General features: G+C 41.8%; 1 protein-coding gene and 1 non-coding gene across 2 annotated transcripts in view; both read right to left on the bottom strand.

The window, feature by feature from the left end:
- The window catches only part of LOC124619658 (scoloptoxin SSD14), a 531,056-nt gene that overhangs the window by 247,606 nt on the left and 263,403 nt on the right, over positions 1–20,047 (bottom strand). Inside the window, exon 2 of the mRNA XM_047146202.1 lies at positions 15,770–15,871. Coding sequence (XP_047002158.1) covers positions 15,770–15,861 — 92 coding nt within the window. The 5' untranslated portion in view covers positions 15,862–15,871. The remainder of the gene's footprint in view (positions 1–15,769; positions 15,872–20,047) is intronic.
- Positions 13,556–13,630, bottom strand: Trnas-cga. The gene has a single exon. It is a non-coding gene; the product is annotated as a tRNA-Ser (tRNA).

The raw sequence follows: 20,047 nt of genomic DNA, 5'->3' as shown, positions 1-20,047 counted from the left end.
ACTTGGATTTTGAACATTCTTAGTGGTCAAATTTTGTAGGCTTTTTGGTATCGGGTTCGGTTAACAACCATAAGTTGGATAATGCGAGTGAACGTGATCGCGTGTCAGTGTCTAAACTTAGATTAGCACTGGCTTGGTGATGTTTTGTATAGAACAGGTGACAATACACTGTAGTTTTTACTCGCTAACTGCCTTTCAATTAATCGCTCAGCTAATGTGATACTAAAAAAACATTTGTTACACCCGATGGACTCATGTAATGCTACTGGTTCTATGGCCGAGTGGTTCTAGGCACTTCAGTGCGGAAACTCGCTGCTGCTACGGTCGCAGGTTTGAATCCTGCCTCGGGCATGGGTATGGGTATGTGTAACGTCCTTAGGTTACTTAGGTGTAAGTAGTTCTAAGTCTAGGGGGCTGATGACCTCAGATGTTAAGTCCTATAGTGCTCAGACCCATTTGAACCAAACTGGTTCTACTACAGCTTTCCTAGCAGACGAAAACTATTCGTTTTTAACAGGGAAGGCTCGTGGACCGGAGTGCAAAAGAAGAAACCATCGCAAAGTGAGTGGACATTATTTCTGTAGGACGAGCAAAACTAATAGTGCCGTTGCAGATTGCTGTTGGTTATTTCTAACAGGCTTTTTCATATTCATATTCATGCTTAAAAAGTGTGGCGAATAGAACCAGCGATCCTAAGGCTTTTTCTGATGAAATAGATACTCGTCACCACTCTCTCCAAAATGGTGCAGGTTCTATTTTAGAGAAATGTCAGTGTGAAGTGTTCATTCATGTAGTTTGGCTTGAACTTCGCTACATGAAAACAAGTCTTCATTCACTGAAAACTGTCTTAAAACCCAGGCAACTCCTTGTCGATTCTCCAATTCAGGGAAATCGTTGCTGATAGAATTTTTTACTGATAAGTGCTAATTTATTTCGTGTGCGAATGAGCATTTTACACTGTTGGTGTCTCTTCACTATCAGTTCAGGAAACATCGAAATGTATCAGTCCTGCGTTGGTAAAACTCCAGTCTGTGAAGGAGGCTGGCGAAGTATCAGTTGTGCTGGAATGCAGCAATTCCGTCAAAATATTCGCCAGATTTCCTTGAAAGTCGAGGTTAAGCGTATTTATTTCTACGATGACATCAGTAAGAGATATCACTTTGAAAATACATTAACTGTTATCTTGACAGTTGCTTGTCCATGTTCTAGCACTCTGCAACATCTTGTCATGGGAGGGTCATCGTACTTACGTACGAGACCAGAGCACGCCGAATTAGTCCCTAACTTCTTGGCACAACTGTTTGATAGCTCTTGTGATTGTTGCCTTACTTCAGAGGTGGTTTACAATCTTCACTATCTGAGAGTACATTCAACAAATTGTGGCGATGGATAATGCAGTGGGGAAACGTGCATTTGGAGCAACTTCTTTCACCATTTTGTGGAATCCAGAGTCAACGCCCAACGTGGAACGTAGCCACACCTAACACCTTCGACCAATGCATCTCATTTTCCTTAAAAAAAATTCTTCACTGACTGGAAAATTAGTTCACCGCTTTTGGTGGTGCCCAGTGATTCCGGGAACAAATATTCTTCCAGACAGTCACCTTTTACGATCGAATAGACAATCAGCTGGGAACAATATGCAGCTTCTCAATTCATCTAACTGCAGTGCGAAGAAGTGATCTTATTTCGTTAAGTACCGTGTCCGAAATATTCAGACTCGTGTCCTCGATATGACTTCTGGTTGTGTTGTTGGAAAGAGATGTCTTTTTCTCTCTCATCCCTCTTAGGACTAGCTTGACCGCATCCAGCAAACAAAGCTTGATGAGACCGTTTCTTGGTTTCAGTGATTCAGTAGGAAACTTCAAGGTCGGCTTCTGCTGACTGGTAAAAGAAGTAGTCTGAAGAATCCATCAGGAAGTTTTTAGAGTAACTTCTTTGCATATGAAGAATTCGATGTCTTATGCAGCAAACTGTGCACAACTTCTTTCATAGTGGTTTGACGTGTTTGATTACATACTCTCTGTTGTTAAGACTATAGTGCACAGAACATACCGGGGCTTTTCATTAGATTTATGAACAATCATGTTAAAACCCCATTGCACAGACGCTTCTTTGTATGATCTTTTTTCAAATAGCATGGCTCCTGAAAGAAAAAATTGTCTTAAGTTCTACTATTTAAGAGTTAGAAACACACCATAATCCATTTTAAAATAAAGTGTTGCGAATATGTAGCGTTTTTAATCAAGAATGTATTGGAAATGATTCCAAGTATATTGAAGGGTTTGGGTTTTTGTGTATTTGCAACTGTATTAATATAATCAGTATTTTCCCTTCTGTTTCATCTCAGTGTATTATGAAACACACACACCTTCAGTAGCCTACAGTATATATATGTTTACGTGCGGTTCATGCCATTTATTTAATTACACATGGACGTATCTCAGTTATCAGTATGGTGCTGCAATAATTCTGTTCATCGAAAGTTTGAAACATATCAGTATTATGCTATTACCTGGAAAAGTAAAGAGAATATCCGGTCAGGGTAGCATCACCGTATTTATGTCCGAGAAAGAGAGAGAGACAGATGATAAAAGCGTACGCTGCAGTAGTCTTACGCCTAGTACGCAAAGTAGTGACTCATTGACGCAGAGCTGTGTCTTGGGAGCAACTCGAATGAGTCCGCGACATTGTGTCTCGAGTCCGTGACACTGCATATTGCGGGACAGTATTTCGCAGGCGCATTGAAGCCTTCCTGGAGCTGGATCCTCTGACTCAATATTGCGGAGCATCGCCACTGCGAACGTATGCTGGCGAAAAGCGAGAAATGAATATCACACTGCGTCGGCATGAAGAATACAACATGACAAGTCACAGCATCCCACATACGTCATGAACTGCTTTCTGCTCACAGGCATGGTGATTCGGCGACTGTTGTCGCGTTCTCATTCAGCATGAAGTAGAACCACAAAGAAATTGAACAACTGACACTGAGGCGACAGAAGTCATGGGATAGTGATACAGATGGCTGTAGCATCGCGCGCACACAAGGTGTGGAAGGGCAGTGCAGCAGTGGAACTGTAGTATGTAGTCAGGTGACTCACGTGAAAAGGTTTCCGAAGTGATTATGGCCACACTACGAGAATTAACAAACGAGGTGTGATAGTTTGAGGCAGGCACATTTTGGAAATCGCTTTGCAGTTCAATATTCCGAGATCCACAGTGTCTAGAGTTTGCCGAGAATATCAAATTTCAGGTATTACCTCTCACCACGCCTTCACGTAACGACGAGAGCAGCAGCGTTTGCGTGAAAGTGTTAGTGCTGACAGACAAGCAACACTGTGTGAAATAACCGCAGATATCAATGTAGGACGTACGACGAACCGATCAGTAAGGATGGTCATAAGCGCGTGACTGCGTGTGAGATCGCTCTCTAAGTTTTCATCTATTTTTAGGTTTCAGATATATATTTTAACTGTTTTTGTGATAATATTTACTATATAAGTGACTTATTAGTGGTTTCTTCATTCACCTCTGCATTTCTTGTGTTGTGGCCTGATATTTGTGAGTGTTTCGTATCGAGCAACTTAACCTCTTACCCGTGTTTACATTCCGCGCTGACCAGTTGCAGCTGTAGCGGCGCACCGAAAGCTAAGTACTAATTAATTGTTTGTGTATAGTAGTTTATTTAGGAACTTTAGTAGTCTTCAACCGGTGTTCTTGGTGTTTTCCGGTGAAATAACTTTCAGTTTCGTTACTGTCATTAGACGTTTGATCTTCTTTCTGTGTTAGTATTTTGTTATATTCTCATTTGTTGTTGATTAATACTGTCAATAATAGTAGTTACTTCCCTTGTAGAGCAAGTTTGTGATAATTGTAGTCAGTTTTTAACATCTTCTTATTGTAGTAGCGGAACTTATATAAAGTTGTTTTCTTGTTTCAATAATTGTAAAATTTTACCATGAGTGAGAAGTGTGGGCTTTGCCGTAGGTTCGTGAGTAGTGGATTGCGGTGTGAGACTTGTTCGAAGTATTTTCACTGGGGGGAATGCAGTGGGGAAGCCAGTGGGCATTCTGGTGAGATCCTCTCCTGGAACTGCAGGTTATGTAGCAAGAGTAAGTTGATAGAGGAGCAGGAGCGTAAGATCTGTGCCCTTCAGGTGCAGTTGAAAAACGCACAGGAGGAGCTAGATAGGATGAGGAGGGAGAAGGGGGTTGGGGAATGGGAGCTGGCTGTTGGCAAGAGATCTGCTAGGAGAAGGAGATTTTCAGATAGTTTTACTATTGGCGTTTGTAATAGATATGACCAACTGTCAGAGTCTAGTGGAGAGGAATCTCAAGTAGCTGTAGATGTAGGAAGTATGCAGCAGACCTCAGCAGTTACGGTGGCTAAGACAGTTGCAAAGTCTAAGAGAAAGAAGAAGGTTCTGCTGTTAGGTAGTTCTCATGGTAGAGGTGTAGGCCAGCAGTTGCAGGAAGTTTTGGGGAGTGAGTACCAGGTCACCAGCATTGTGAAGCCTAATGCAGGATTGGCTCAGGTGACTTAACATAGGGGGGTTATGTAGGGATTTTACTAAAGAGGATCAGGTAGTGATTGTGGGTGGGGCTGGTAATAGTATTGATAGGGATGGGGAGTATGACATAGATGGTGACCTGGAAAAGATAGCCACTCAGACTGGCAACACGAATGTGCATTTCGTGGAACTGTTTCAGCGTCACGATCGGCCTCATCTTAATACAGCCGTCAGGCGTAATAACATGAGACTTGGGGGTGCGCTGATGACAGAAAGCATGGGTCACATTTCAGTGGTGTCGGTGGAGTCTATCAGTAGGATGGGTTTCACTAGACATGGCCTGCACCTCAACAGGTATGGGAAGGGGAGGTTGGCAAAACTTATAGGTGACAGCATAGTATCCGATTAATGAGGGAATTAGTATATTTCATCAAAATATACAAGGTATTAGAGATAAGGTTAGTGAACTGCTTATAGATGTTGACTCTGAAATTATTGGTATATCTGAACACTTCTTAAATAAGGAGATAATGCAGAGGCTTCCTTTACCAGGATACAGGTTGGCTGGCAGCTTTTCTAGGAGCTCTTTGCGGTGTGGGGGAGTAGCCATGTATGTGAAAAACGGTATCCCATTTGAGTCAATTGATGTTTCAAAGTACTGCACTGAAAAGGTGTTTGAATGTTGTGCAGGTGTGGTTAAATTTAGTGGAGCTAAACTTCTTACTGTTGTTATTTATAGATCCCCAGACTCCTATTTCACAACATTTTTGCTAAAGCTAGAGGAGGTTCTTGGTTCACTTTATAGGAAATACAAAAAGTTAGTTATATGTGGTGACTTCAATATTAATTGTATAAGTGATTGTGCAAGGAAAAGGATGCTGGTAGACCTCCTTAATTCATATAATCTTATGCAAACCGTATTCTTTCCAACGAGAGTGCAAGGGAACAGTAGAACAACCATAGACAATATTTTTGTTCATTCGTCATTATTAGAAGGGCATTCTGTTAGCAAAAAGGTGAATGGCCTTTCAGATCATGATGCACAAATTTTAAGTCTAAAAGATTTTTGTGCTGCAACACATGTTAAATATAGTTACCAACTTTTTAGGAAAGCTGATCCAGTTGCTGTACTGACTTTTGTAAACCTTATCAAGGAACAAGAGTGGCAAGATATTTATAGTGCTGATACAGTAGACGATAAATATAATGCCTTCCTCAAGACTTTTCTCGTGCTCTTTGAAAGTTGCTTTCCGTTAGAACGTTCAAAACAGGGTACTAGCACAAACAGGCAGCCTGGGTGGCTGACTAAAGGGATAAGAATATCTTGTAGAACAAAGTGGCAATTATATCAAAACGTTAGAAACAGTCAAAACCTAAATGCAGCAGCCCATTACAAACAGTATTGTAAGGTGCTTAAAAAAGTTATTAGGAAGGCAAAAAGTATGTGGTATGCAGATAGAATAGCTAAGTCGCAGGATAAAATTAAAACCATATGGTCAGTCGTAAAGGAAGTGGCTGGTCTGCAGAGACAGGTCGAGAATATAGAGTCAGTGCGTAGTGGGGATGTCCGTGTTACTGATAAGTCGCATATATGTACAGTACTTAATCACTTTCTGAATATAGCAGGTGAACTAAATAGAAACCTAGTCCCAACAGGGAATCATATAGCGCTCTTAGAAAAAAGTGTTCCGAGACTGTTACCTGAAATGCTCCTCCATGATACTGACAAGAGGGAGATTGAGTTAATAATTAAATCACTAAAGACCAAGAACTCTCATGGATATGACGGGGTATCTAGCAGAATACTGAAGTGTTGTTCCACGTATGTTAGCTCAGTACTTAGCCATATCTGTAACTTTTCCTTTAGGAGTGGTCGGTTTCCTGACCGATTAAAGTACTCGGTAGTGAAGCCACTTTATAAAAAGGGAGACAGGGATAATGTTGACAATTATAGACCTATTTCTATGCCATCGGTGTTTGCTAAAGTTATCGAGAGGGTTGTATATACAAGGTTACTGCAGCATTTAAATTCACATAATTTGCTGTCAAATGTACAGTTTGGTTTTAGAAATGGCTTAACAACTGAAAATGCTATAGTCTCTTCTCTGTGAGGTTTTGGACGGATTAAATAAAAGGTTGCGAACGTTAGGTGTTTTCTTTGATTTAACGAAGGCTTTTGACTGTGTTGACCACAAAATATCACCGCAGAAGTTGGAACATTATGGAGTAAGGGGAGTAGCTTACAATTGGTTCGCCTCCTACTTTAAGAACAGAAAGCAGAAGGTAATCCTCCGCAATATTGAGAGTGGTAGTGATGTTCAGTCCCAATGGGGCACTTAAGTGGGGCGTTCCCCAAGGGTCGGTGCTGGGGCCACTGCTGTTTCTTATTTATGTAAATGATATGCCTTCTAGTATTACAGGTGATTCAAAAATATTTCTGTTTGCTGATGACACCACCTTGGTAGTCAAGGATCTTGTGTGTAATATTGAAACATTATCAAATAATGTAGTTCATGATATAAGTTTGTGGCTTGTGGAAAATAATTTGATGCTAAAACACAGTAAGACTCAGTTTTTACAGTTTCTAACCCACAATTCAACAAGAACTGACATTTTAATCAGACAGAATGGGCATGTTATAAGCGAGACGGAACAGTTCAAGTTCCTAGGTGTACAGATAGATAGTAAGCTGTTGTGGAAAGCCCATGTTCAGGATCTTGTTCAGAAACTAAATGCCGCTTTATTTACCATTAGAACAGTATCTGAAATAAGTGACATTTCAACACGAAAAGTAGTATACTTCGCATATTTTCATACGCTTATGTCATATGGTATTATTTTTTGGGGTAATTCATCTGATTCAAAAAGGGTATTTTTGGCTCAAAAACGGGCTGTTCGAGCTATGTATGGTGTAAGTTCGAAAACCTCTTGTCGACCCCTATTCAATAGTCTGGGAATTTTGACATTGCCCTCACAGTATGTATTTTCTTTAATGTCGTTTGTTGTCAGCAATATTAGCTTATTCCCAAGAGTTAGCAGCTTTCACTCAGTTAATACTAGGCAGAAATCAAATCTGCATGTGGAATGCACTTCCTTGACTCTTGTGCAGAAAGGAGTGCAGTATTCTGCTGCATCCATTTTCAATAAGCTACCACAAGAACTCAAAAATCTTAGCAGTAGCCCAAACACTTAAGTCTAAACTGAAGAGTTTCCTCATGGCTCACTCCTATTCTGTCGAGGAGCTCCTGGAAGAGCTAAAAAATTAAGCAAATTCCAGTGTTACATTCTTGATTTTCTTTATTTAAAGTAACAACTTGTTGCCTGAATACGTTTCTTATATTTCATTTTATCTGTTTCTACAATCGTGTTATAATTTCATGTATTGACTCGTTCCATGACCATGGAGACTTCTCCTAAATGTGGTCCCACGGAACAATAAATAAATAAATAAAAATAAAAAAAGTGCCGCGAAATCTGTCCTTAATAGGCTATGCCAGTAGACGACAGATTCGAGTGCCTTTGCTGACAGCACGACATCGCCTGCAGCGCCTCTCCTGGGCTCGTGACCATATTGGTTGGACCCTAGACGACTGGAAAACTGTGGTCCGGCAAGATGAGTCCCCAATTTCAATTGGTAAGATTTGATGGTAGGGTTTGAATGTGGCGCGAACCCCACGAAGCCATGGACCCAAGTTGCCCACAAGGCACTGTGCTAGTTGGTGGTGACTCCGTATGTTGTGGGCTGTGTTTACATGGAATGGACTGGGCCGTCTGATGCAACTGGAATAATGACCTGGAGACCATCTGCAGCTATTCGTGGACTTCAGGTTCCCAAACAACTATGGCATTTTTACGGATGACAATGCGCTACTTCACCAGACCACAATTGTTTGCGATTGGTTTGAAGAACATTTTGGTCAATTAGTGCGAATGATCTGACCACCGAGATCGCCCCACATGAATCCCATCGAGCATATGAGAGAGGTAATCGAGAGGTCTTCGTACGTCCATATTTAAATTGGATAATCGTGGGACATCAGTTGGTATCAAGAATGAGATTTTCACTCTGCAGCGGAGTGTGCGCTGATATGAAACTTCCTGGCAGATTAAAACTGTGTGCCCGACCGAGACTCGAACTCAAGTTTTAATCTGCCAGGAAGTTTCAAATCAGTTGGTATAATTTTTATTAAAAATGAAGCTCCTCCAGCTGTACTTAAGATTTCATATTTATTTGGCTACTGGTTTAGACGTTGCGTCAATGCCACCTTCAGGCCCGTACACTTTGATGTGGAGCACGTTTGGTCTCACCGTGGACTTTTAGTACTCAGCCACACACAATGGAGATCATCAAAGCGTACGGGTCTGAAGATGCCGTTGACGCAACGTCGAAACTAGTAGCCAAATAAATATGAAATCTTAAGTACAGCTGGAGGAGTTTCATTTTTAACAAAAATCGGGAGGTCAGTACGTGCACAAAATCCTACACCTGCAACACTTTCACAATTAACGGACAGGTATAGAGGAAGCATTGGTCAGTATTTACGCAGGGGCTTCCAACGACTTGTGAGTCCAAGCCACATCGAGCTGTTGTATTACGCCGGGCAAAAGGAGGCCCGATATGGTATTAGCAGACACCCTATGACTCGTCAGCTCAGTGTATAGATCTTTACAAACGGAAGGGTGGGGAGTTGGAATTGTGGGACACTAAGGACAATAATTCTCACATAAATAATTTTAAGACTGGCAGTGGGTTGTAAGTGTTGTGAGCTGCGAAATCGATGAACCGAATAATACGCAAACTTCAAAGATGTAACTCCCTCCTCTTAAACTGTTAGCTCAGTCAGCCGGCGTCGTAATTTTGAAATGGGAGAGGAGGAGGAGATTAGTGTTTAACGTCCCGTCGACAACGAGGTCATTAGAGACGGAGCGCAAGCTCGGGTGAGGGAAGGATGGGGAAGGAAATCGGCCGTGCCCTTTCAAAGGAACCATCCCGGCATTTGCCTGAAGCGATTTAGGGAAATCACGGAAAACCTAAATCAGGATGGCCGGAGACGGGATTGAACCGTCGTCCTCCCGAATGCGAGTCCAGTGTGCTAACCACTGCGCCACCTCGCTCGGTTTTGAAATGGGAGTGAGTATGATTGTCGGGTAGTAAATATTTCGCATGAAGCGCCGTTGCGACACAGGCAAAGGTCAATTGTGGAAACTAAGCCACTGAATATTAAAAGTAATGTTATTAAGGAATACACCCAACTGATTACACACAATAAGAGGGCAAGTACATTCGCGAGTGAGTGGTTCAAAATAAGAATTAATACTGTAAGGGAAATGGGTCATGAGTATAGTTACGTTGGGACGCACTCAAGTGTATGCGAACGTACGATCGGGATAAAGGCACGTACTTTCTAAGTACTATCATTCCCGACGCCTGGCTAAAAAGACACATGGTTAAATGCGTTTATTCTTCTAAGAAAGAAAAATATCTGACTTCCTAATTAAATGAAAAGAAAAACTACAGGTTCTTAATGTCGCGGCAAATATGACCTAAATATCGAAATTGACAATGGCGGCCACGATGGGAAGGAGGTGAACACATTCACGTACCTCTTTTGTTGAGCAGTGCCGTCGTGAACACCGTCGCCTCCATCTAAATTATCCATATAAAATTAAAATAATGATCTTACAGAGTTACAGGAGCTGGCATCCATGGTATCGTAAATGAGAAAGTTTTCTTCAGCAGTTGTTTTCATTATTTAACCCAATTTCACGAGTAATTACACAGCACGTCTTATCACGAGGACATGAGAACAACGAAAGGTAACTGTTACTAAAACTAATAAACGAAGAGCATAAATCTTTTGCCCGTCAGTGTTAAATACTTTTTAAAAGAATCTTTGGTATGAGAGTCGAATTATTATCTATCTATCTATCTATCCATCACACATAATTTTATATATATATATATATATATATATATATATATATATATATATATATATAATTAAGTTCCTTTATAAGACACTCGTTGATATACTTTTGATGTGCTGAATAGATTAACTCGTGAATGAGTCTAGATGCTAGAAAGTTAATATGAGAGTATTTGCGGAATATTCCTGTTTTGAGTGTCAAGGTACAACAGATGTTCAGACTTTTCGAACGACATACAATAAAGATTTTCTAACTGTTCATTAACGGTAGCAAGCAGTTCACTGAAAAACTCACTTCCATCTTATGTTCCACCACTTTTCAAAATGACGATACCCGCTGACGACGGGTTTTTCCTCTTTTGTTTTAAATGACGGTACAGGACAGTGAATACAGCATCTGCAGTCCTGATTCGCTCCAGCTGCGACCCTGCACGCGTTCCAACTGGGACCAGTATGCGTCTCGGTGCAACCCCGTCCAAACGGATCTCGCGTGGAAACTCCGGTTCTTTTGATACATCACCAATGAGCGAGACGGGTTCGGAGCGGCGAGCTCAGTGTGGACGCGGCTTAACGTATTGTTGTTTGTGGTAAAATCTTATGGGACCAAACTGCTCAGGTCATCGGTCCCTAAGCTTACACACTACTTAACCTAACAAACTTACGCTAAGGACAAAACACACACACACACACACACACACACACACACACACACACACACACACACACACACACACACCCCCGAGGGAGGACTCTAACCTCCGAAAGGGGGAGCCGCGCGAACCGTGATGAGATGCCTCAGACCGCACGGGTACCCCGCGCGGCGCTTTAGGTATTCAGATATTCTTTGGACAGTTTGAAATTTTACGCAAGACAAACGAATCTCCAATGGCGAAAAAGAGATATAGCTCTTTTTCGGTCATAATATTTAGATATGTTAGCGATATTTTATATTCAGCAATGTATAATTTTAAGTGGAGCAACAGGAAAGTAGCAACAATGCTCATTAACTTTTCGAAAAAAGGAAACAAACATCAGCCTAGCAGTTTTGACACCTGAAAAGTGGAAGATGGACTGCAGAAGATTTTGAAAGTCTTGGAAATGGCTGTAGGATGCATTTCGAGGAGATACGACAACTTCAGACTGCCAGTTTCTGCTTCCCGCAGATTAGCAATCTGACTTCGCACTCACAATTCACTGAAAATTCTTCGAACATCGATCTGGGTAATTCGAAGTATCTTAATGAATACGGCCAGAACGAACAGACACTCATAAAAGTAGATATGAGAGAAGGGAAACATTTTTACCGAATAGTTTCCCTGCAATCTTCTGAGAAAGGCTGCGTAGCAAGAAGTTAAATTATTTTCCGAAGAACTGCCTCAATGAGAGATGCAGTTTTGTTTCTTTTATATGAAGAATTTTTATCCAGAAGTGTAGCGCACGATTCAGCTTTGTGCTTTCCTTGAATAAAACTTAGATATGGGCAAGGTTCGTTGCATGGCTGGGTGAAAAATTCTGCTCCAAAGCGTCCATGACAAATGCAGCAATGAGAGAGAACCGTGAATCAGGATACACGGCTAAATCAGGCATGCTCAGGAGGCGGCTTGGCGAACACGAGTGTCGTGACAATATGGGGCGGGCAGAGAGCGGTATGTGCCGCAGGAAGTGTGCTGTCTTTCGAGGCCTGACGAAACAAATTTGTTCCCAGCTTAGATCAGGAGCAAAGGCACGTGTCCGTTGACTTTCTTGGTGAGCGAATGAAAGAACAGTGAGCAAGCCGGTAGCTCGGCAGAGCCACACCAAGCAAGTGCCGGTTGCGGCTAGTTGGCATCGCCGACTGCACACGAATTTCAGATAATGTCATTAATACACTCGATCTGGCCTGCAACGTCTCGCGTCATGTGTTAATATTTGCTAATTTCAGAATTAGTTACCTATCTATAAATTATTACTCTAACGAGATAGCGCTATTGATTTTAGAGCAATTTATTACTGTTTTACCTCCCTAAAAATTTCATTTTATCTCTCTGGGTGTAATTACCCCACGTTGGAAACCTCTGTCTTTGTGTGTTGACTAAGTTGTCCGATTGCCAAGTAACAAATTGCTGTATTCCGGTTCACGAACGATGGAGGTTCGAGCCGGTCGAGGCACGGACGTCGATTGCAGTGTTGCCAGTTAAAAGTGACAGTTGCTGTACACGCATCAACATGCTTTGCTAAGGGAGAGAGCGTATACCCTGCAAATTGTGTGTCGTTTCTTCATATAGAATTTATCGTTTGCCACCACCATCAGCGATGACAACACTCAACAAATGGAGTAAAATTCCACTAACGTTACGATCAAGTCTGATGCTCGAATTGGCTACGACATTCACAGCAGAGTGCTCGGAAGGTACTGAATGGCTATTGATTGACTGAGAACTCGTCACACAGGTGCACAGAACAAGCCTTAGGTCGGTGTTCGAGACTCCAAGTATACTAGTTCAATCTTTCCGATTTCTACCGATTCAGGTTTAGAGACCCGATCGATCAATTTAAGAACAGAAAATTTTGAGCACTGTATATTGTGACTGCCTTGCAGGAGAGCCGTTTAAGGGTGGGTATGTCATTTTGATTGTTGTAAGTCATCGATGTGCAAGTCATAGGCAGAGCAAGTTAGGTTAGTATTAATGTTTGGTTTTCTTGTGGCACAATCTTTGCCTCTGGGCAGTCTGGTACATTTTTAGTTGAGGTATGGTGGTATGGTGGTCGATGGACGTATTTAGTAGTGCTGTGTTGACTTGTGATTGTATGTGGTAGATGAAGATAGGTTTATTGTAAAGGACAGCAAGGATGATATGTATATATTGGAAGGCGAAAGTAATATAAATTTTGAATAACGGCATTTCTTTTAAAAAAAGGAGTTTAAGGTAAGACTGCAGAACTGCGAATCTAGTTTGTCGGAATGGTTGTCAGTTAACTTTGTTCACTGGCTGAGCCGAGAGAGAGAGAGAGAGACTGCCCCACTTCCCTAAGTCATACTCTGACATTAACTATTAAGCTGTTTGGCTTTTATAGAAATTCTCTTAACGTTGTACCCTTTTTAAACCATTGAAACTTCCTGGCAGATTAAAACTGTGTGCCCGGCCGAGACTCGAACTCGGGACCTTTGCCTTTCGCGGGCAAGTGCTCTACCAACTGAGCTACCGAAGCACGACTCACGCCCGGTACTCACTTTTTAAACCATTGTTCGTTGTGTTAAGCATAGTATTGTTGAGGCGAATGTTGTGTGAATATCACATGGTGTACTCTTATTGAACACATACTGCATTCCAAAAATCGTTGTCTTTGAACATCATTTCATAGGAACAGTTACGCTCTCCATCCCACTATTTAAAGAAGGTTTATCATTACAAATTACCACATAGTACGCAGCAATTTCAATATTAAAATTACCAAATATGCAGCACCCAGTCGCAAAATCATGTTTTATTTATTCACTTTTGCAAATCGATTTCAACTTATTAACAGCTATCATCGGTGCTACAAATACAAGAATAAAAATAATAACAGTGACCAGATGAATAAATGTGCATAAAGAAAAGTAAACCAATTAAATGTATATAGACGCATTAAACCATTTAAAAAATTGTTCAAATGACTGAGCACTATGGGACTTAACTTCTGAGGTCATCAGTCCCCTGGAACGTAGACCTACTTAAACCTAACTAACCTAAGGACATCACACACATCCATGCCCGAGGCAGGATTCGAATCTACGACAGTAGTGGCCACGCGGTTCCAGTCTGTAGCGCTTAGAACCTCTCTGCCTCTCCGGCCGGCTAAACCATTTAAAATGAACATACAAATTTACCTTTCAACCAATATGTGCCCTGAGTAGTAATACTGTCTGAAGCAGAGGTCGAACAAAGTGATACATCGAGAATTGACTATGACAACGAGAAACCATAAGGGGGCGCTGCAAAGCAAACCCGCCCTCTATGCGAAAAGACACAGCTACAATAATAATGAGAAGAAGAAAGAGGTATAACATACAAAGTGGGGTAAAATACAATGATATAATACTAAAATATTTACATGAAATGGATCTATTGACAAAAATTTTAGTATTATATCATATTTATCTCACTTTGTATGTTATACTTCTTTCTTCTTATTTTTATTTTAGCTGCATCTTTTCGCATAGAGAGCGGGTTTGCTTTGCAGCGCCCACTTATGATTTCTCGTTGTCATAGTCAATTCTCGATGTATCACTGTTTGACCTCTACTTCAGACAGTACTACTACTACTCAGGGCACATATTGGTTTAAAGGTAAATTTGTATGTTTATTTTAAATGGTGTAATGCGTCTATATACATTTAATTGGTTTACGTTGCTTTATCTACATCCATACTCCGCAAGCCACCTGACGGTGTGTGGCGGAGGGTAAGTACATTTATTCATTTGGTCACTTATTAATTATTGTTTACGGTCGCTGCACGACTTGGGAACCATATGGGGCCCACTATTCATAAATTTCAATATTGTTTGGAAATTTTATTTAAAAATAGAAATCTAGCTTAGCGGCTGCCTGCTTGCTGCTGTTGTGCTTCTGAGAAATTTGCATCAATGTTGTCAAGACGCGAGGTAACTGAAATTTTGATTAAATCCTGATAATTGTTTTACTTCAACTGCACATTTAATATAAAGATTAATCGTATTCAAACCAGTTACAGTTCAAATGGTTCAGATGGCTCTAAGCACTATGGGACCTAACATCTGAGGTCATCAGTCCCCTAGACTTAAACCCAACTAACCTAAGGACATCACACACATCCATGCCCGAGGCAGGATTCGAACCTGCGACCGCATCAGCCGCGTGATTTCGGACTGAAGCGCCTAGAACAGCTCGACCACAGCGAGTTACGGTTCAATCCAAATTAAGTCCTGCTTAGTCGAAGGTTAGCATACGAATTTAAGTTTAATGACAGTTTGTAAGTATATAGTTTTGATAATATATAGACCTTTTATAGAGTGGGAGGTAAAGTAGGGCTAAATTTCATATAGAACTCACATAGTTTAACTTACTTCTTCACCACAGCTGAGTTCCTGTCAACATTCTCAATTAGACCTCAACGAGAAGTGCGTGGTTAATAGTACGTAGTAAGGTATGTCTTAACAGAGGATGAAAGTATTACGTTCTTGAAGGGCAAAGCGTGATTGTTGTTCTTTGACACTCCCCGAAGTCCACTAACTCGTCAAGTAGGCTACCAACACACACAGACGTATGCATCGGCAGTAGGTGAGACGGATTGCCCCCACTGAGCAAGTGGCGTTGCCGCCGATACTCACCGCTTGTCGAGACATCGCCACGGCTTGGTGAGCGGCGCTTCACTGTTCAGCGGAGACTGCTGCTCTTGGAGCTCGTCGTCTCTGACTGCCATCTCTGTGTGGCTGCAACACGAAAAGGCAAAGGCAGGTTAAATGTTTGTCATCGATGTCATTAGCCACAGAGTAGTCGTTAAGTTTAAGTTGGTGACGAGTGGAAAGTCAGTTATCCGAAGTATCAAGGCATTCGCTAAAATGAATAAAGTAAATACAGAACAGCGATCTTTAAGCAAGAAGGGTAGAAGCAAAAATGGGGAGTCACTCAACAGAACTGTTGCACGCTGTAATGGGACACCCTCCTTTCATATTTGAAATTCATATTCAAACTTCCTGGCAGATGAAAACTGTGTGCCGGACCGAGACTCGAACTCGGGCCCTTTGCATTTCGCGGGCAAATGCTCTGCCACTTGGTTAGCTCAGTTGGTAGAGCACATGCCGGCGAAAGGCAAAGGTCCCGAGTTCGAGTCTCCGTCCGGTACACAGTTTTAAACTGCCAGGAAGTTTCATATCAAAGTGAAAATCTATTTCTGGAAAATTCATATTAATTGCAAAATCTAACGCTGATAAATTTATTTCTGGATTCACTTACAAAATAATGATAACTTGCTGAAGATGATTCTTTTGTCAAGAAAGTTTGCAAACTCTCGTCTTTTGCAAACTCTCGTCTTTTGCAAACTCTCGTCTTTTGCAAACTCTCGTCTTTTGCAAACTCTCGTCTTTTGCAAACTCTCGTCTTTTGCAAACTCTCGTCTTTTGCAAACTCTCGTCTTTTGCAAACTCTCGTCTTTTGCAAACTCTCGTCTTTTGCAAACTCTCGTCTTTTGCAAACTCTCGTCTTTTGCAAACTCTCGTCTTTTGCAAACTCTCGTCTTTTGCAAACTCTCGTCTTTTGCAAACTCTCGTCTTTTGCAAACTCTCGTCTTTTGCAAACTCTCGTCTTTTGCAAACTCTCGTCTTTTGCAAACTCTCGTCTTTTGCAAACTCTCGTCTTTTGCAAACTCTCGTCTTTTGCAAACTCTCGTCTTTTGCAAACTCTCGTCTTTTGCAAACTCTCGTCTTTTGCAAACTCTCGTCTTTTGCAAACTCTCGTCTTTTGCAAACTCTCGTCTTTTGCAAACTCTCGTCTTTTGCAAACTCTCGTCTTTTGCAAACTCTCGTCTTTTGCAAACTCTCGTCTTTTGCAAACTCTCGTCTTTTGCAAACTCTCGTCTTTTGCAAACTCTCGTCTTTTGCAAACTCTCGTCTTTTGCAAACTCTCGTCTTTTGCAAACTCTCGTCTTTTGCAAACTCTCGTCTTTTGCAAACTCTCGTCTTTTGCAAACTCTCGTCTTTTGCAAACTCTCGTCTTTTGCAAACTCTCGTCTTTTGCAAACTCTCGTCTTTTGCAAACTCTCGTCTTTTGCAAACTCTCGTCTTTTGCAAACTCTCGTCTTTTGCAAACTCTCGTCTTTTGCAAACTCTCGTCTTTTGCAAACTCTCGTCTTTTGCAAACTCTCGTCTTTTGCAAACTCTCGTCTTTTGCAAACTCTCGTCTTTTGCAAACTCTCGTCTTTTGCAAACTCTCGTCTTTTGCAAACTCTCGTCTTTTGCAAACTCTCGTCTTTTGCAAACTCTCGTCTTTTGCAAACTCTCGTCTTTTGCAAACTCTCGTCTTTTGCAAACTCTCGTCTTTTGCAAACTCTTTGGGATATTGGGAGTAACGCAGAATGTAAGTAGCAGTGGGCATGCTTCCGATGGAAACTCTCATATTTTTCAATTTTGTCAATAACAATATGATTATAGGTTTTCTGTAAATGAGGATTGTGAAGTCAGTGTGCTATAGAAGAATGGGATAAAATAAAAAAGTTACAGCAACAAAGAATTTATCAAATATTCTATTCAACAGGAACCCAAAAATCAAACTTTCAGCCTCAAGAACGTACCCCTAGATGCGAGAACTGCAGCCAACAACAAGAGAAAATGAAGATAAGTGCGAAGTTTCTCTTTTGTATATCTAACGCCTCTAATTTTTCAAAACTTTTGCATAAACAAAGATATTTAATAGTGATATGTGGGAGGGTGAGATTACAACGCCAAACTTGTACAGAGCAGTAAAAAAGACAAATTTTTCAAAATCCCAGAGCAAAATTATTCCGCTACATTATGGCAATGTCGACACGAGACGGCCACAATGAAGACATTTCGCCACCGAGATTGGATGAGTGTGAAAAACAACATCGGCGTTTCTCGCGAGCCAGGCAGCAGACTTCAGGAGACTTTAGTGGGTCAGAGCAGCCGAATAAGGTTCGACCCCTTCGTTATGGACGACAGAAAGGCTATGGCGAACGCAAAAAACAGTACCAACAGGTTGTAAAAACCAATCCTATGCTATAACAAGCTCGTTAAGCAAGCATGGTAGAAAGAAATCCGCTGATACCTTAGTAATAGGAAGCCCTAAGTGGTCATGATGAATGACATCGGGTGAACATTAGTCGCTAACTTGCTCCATAAAATACCCCAGCAGTTCAGGTCGTAAGGCAGTCGGTCAAACGAATCGGTGGCGTCCATGACAGCCACACTTGATTTCCCTATTGCAGTGAAGTGACATCTGGCAAGTCTATTGTAGATTCACTGCATACTACGGACAACAGCCGATACTGGGAGAGAGAGCTATCTTGCCATTATCACTAGTCGCAAAGTTCAGCACCAAAGTCTGTCGCAGATGGGATGATGATGATGATGATTATTGGTTTGTGGGGCGCTCAACTGCACGGGTATCAGCGCCCGTGCAAATTCCCGACCTCTGCTCAGTCCAAGCTCGCCACTTTCATGAATGATGATGAAATGATGAGGACAACACAAACACCCAGTCATCTCTCCTGAGATTCTGGCGGACTGAATAGGGCCTACCTGAGACGGCAGGCCAATATCGTCGAACTTCCCGGCTACACGGCAACCATCATCGCTGTACGACAGATGAAGCGTGGTGAGCGGGGAGGGGGGCAGGGCATCTCCCAAGTCTGTGTGTGCAAGTTTAGTACACGCGCCGCCGTCACTCAGTGTCACAGCGTCACAATACAGCCGTTGCCATGCACCATTGATCTTAACAGGTGATAGAGGGAGCACTGTCTGGAGAATACGGCGGGTCGGTAGGACATCCCAATTTTAACGTCTCCAAGTACGTTTTGACCTCTTTTACAACGTGGGGTCGAGCGTTACCAACCACCGCAGGCGGCGAACCGCCACTGCAGCAGCCGTCTGTAACGAATGTGACCTGCCTTGAGCGGGCTGAAGGCCGCTTAAGAACGCGATTCCTCAGCGGGCATTGACAGACGATGCCAACCACGAGTCAAGACGCTACCTACCGGGTGATCAAAAAGTCCGTATAAATTTGTAAACTGAATACATCATGAAATAATGTAGATAGAGGTATAAATTGGCACACATGCTTGGAATGACCTGGGGTTTTATTAGAATCAAAAAATACAAAAGTTCAAAAATGTCCGACAGATGGCGCTTCATCTGATCAAAATAGCAATAATTAGTGTAACAAAGCAAGACAAAACAAAGATGGTGTTCTTTACAGGAAATGCTCAATATGTCCATCATTCCTCAACAATAGCTGTAGTCGAGGGATAATGTGAACAGCACTGTAAAGCATGTCCGGAGTTATGGTGAGGCATTGGCGTCGGATGTTGTCTTTCAGCATCCCTAGAGATATCTGTCGGTCACGATACACTTGCGACTTCAGGTAACCCCAAAGCCAATAATTGCACGGACTGAGGTCTGGGGACCTGGGAGGCCAAACATGACGAAAGTGGCGGCTGAGCACACGATCTCACCATCAAACGACGCGCGCAAGAGATCTTTCGCGCGTCTAGCAATACTTTTTTTGGTTCTAATAAAACCACATGTCATTCCAAGCATGTGTGTCAATTTTTACCTCTCTCTCTACATTATTACGTGGTTTATTAAGTTTTCAAATTTATACTGACTTTTTGATCACCCGTTATATTTTTACAGAGCTAAATAACTAATTCCGAATCTTATTTCTCTGCACCTACGGTCGACCACGGGTCACTACCATCCTTCCGAAGAAAAATGCAAGGAGCGAACAGAGTGTGCTTTCTGACACGGGACCGACACTACTTACGTCCTCCCAATAGTCGCCTCTATCACAACGCTGTAGAAACTAGAGCAGAAACACAATAACTGCGTTACTTGATGTATGTCAGATTAAAAAATGCGCCGAGCATTTGAATT

Source organism: Schistocerca americana, chromosome 1 (assembly GCF_021461395.2).
Source record: "Schistocerca americana isolate TAMUIC-IGC-003095 chromosome 1, iqSchAmer2.1, whole genome shotgun sequence".
In the NCBI taxonomy this organism is placed as follows: Eukaryota; Metazoa; Arthropoda; class Insecta; order Orthoptera; family Acrididae; genus Schistocerca; species Schistocerca americana.
The sequence above is the reverse complement of the archived record's forward strand: the minus strand, read 5'-3'. Positions and strand labels throughout refer to the sequence as shown.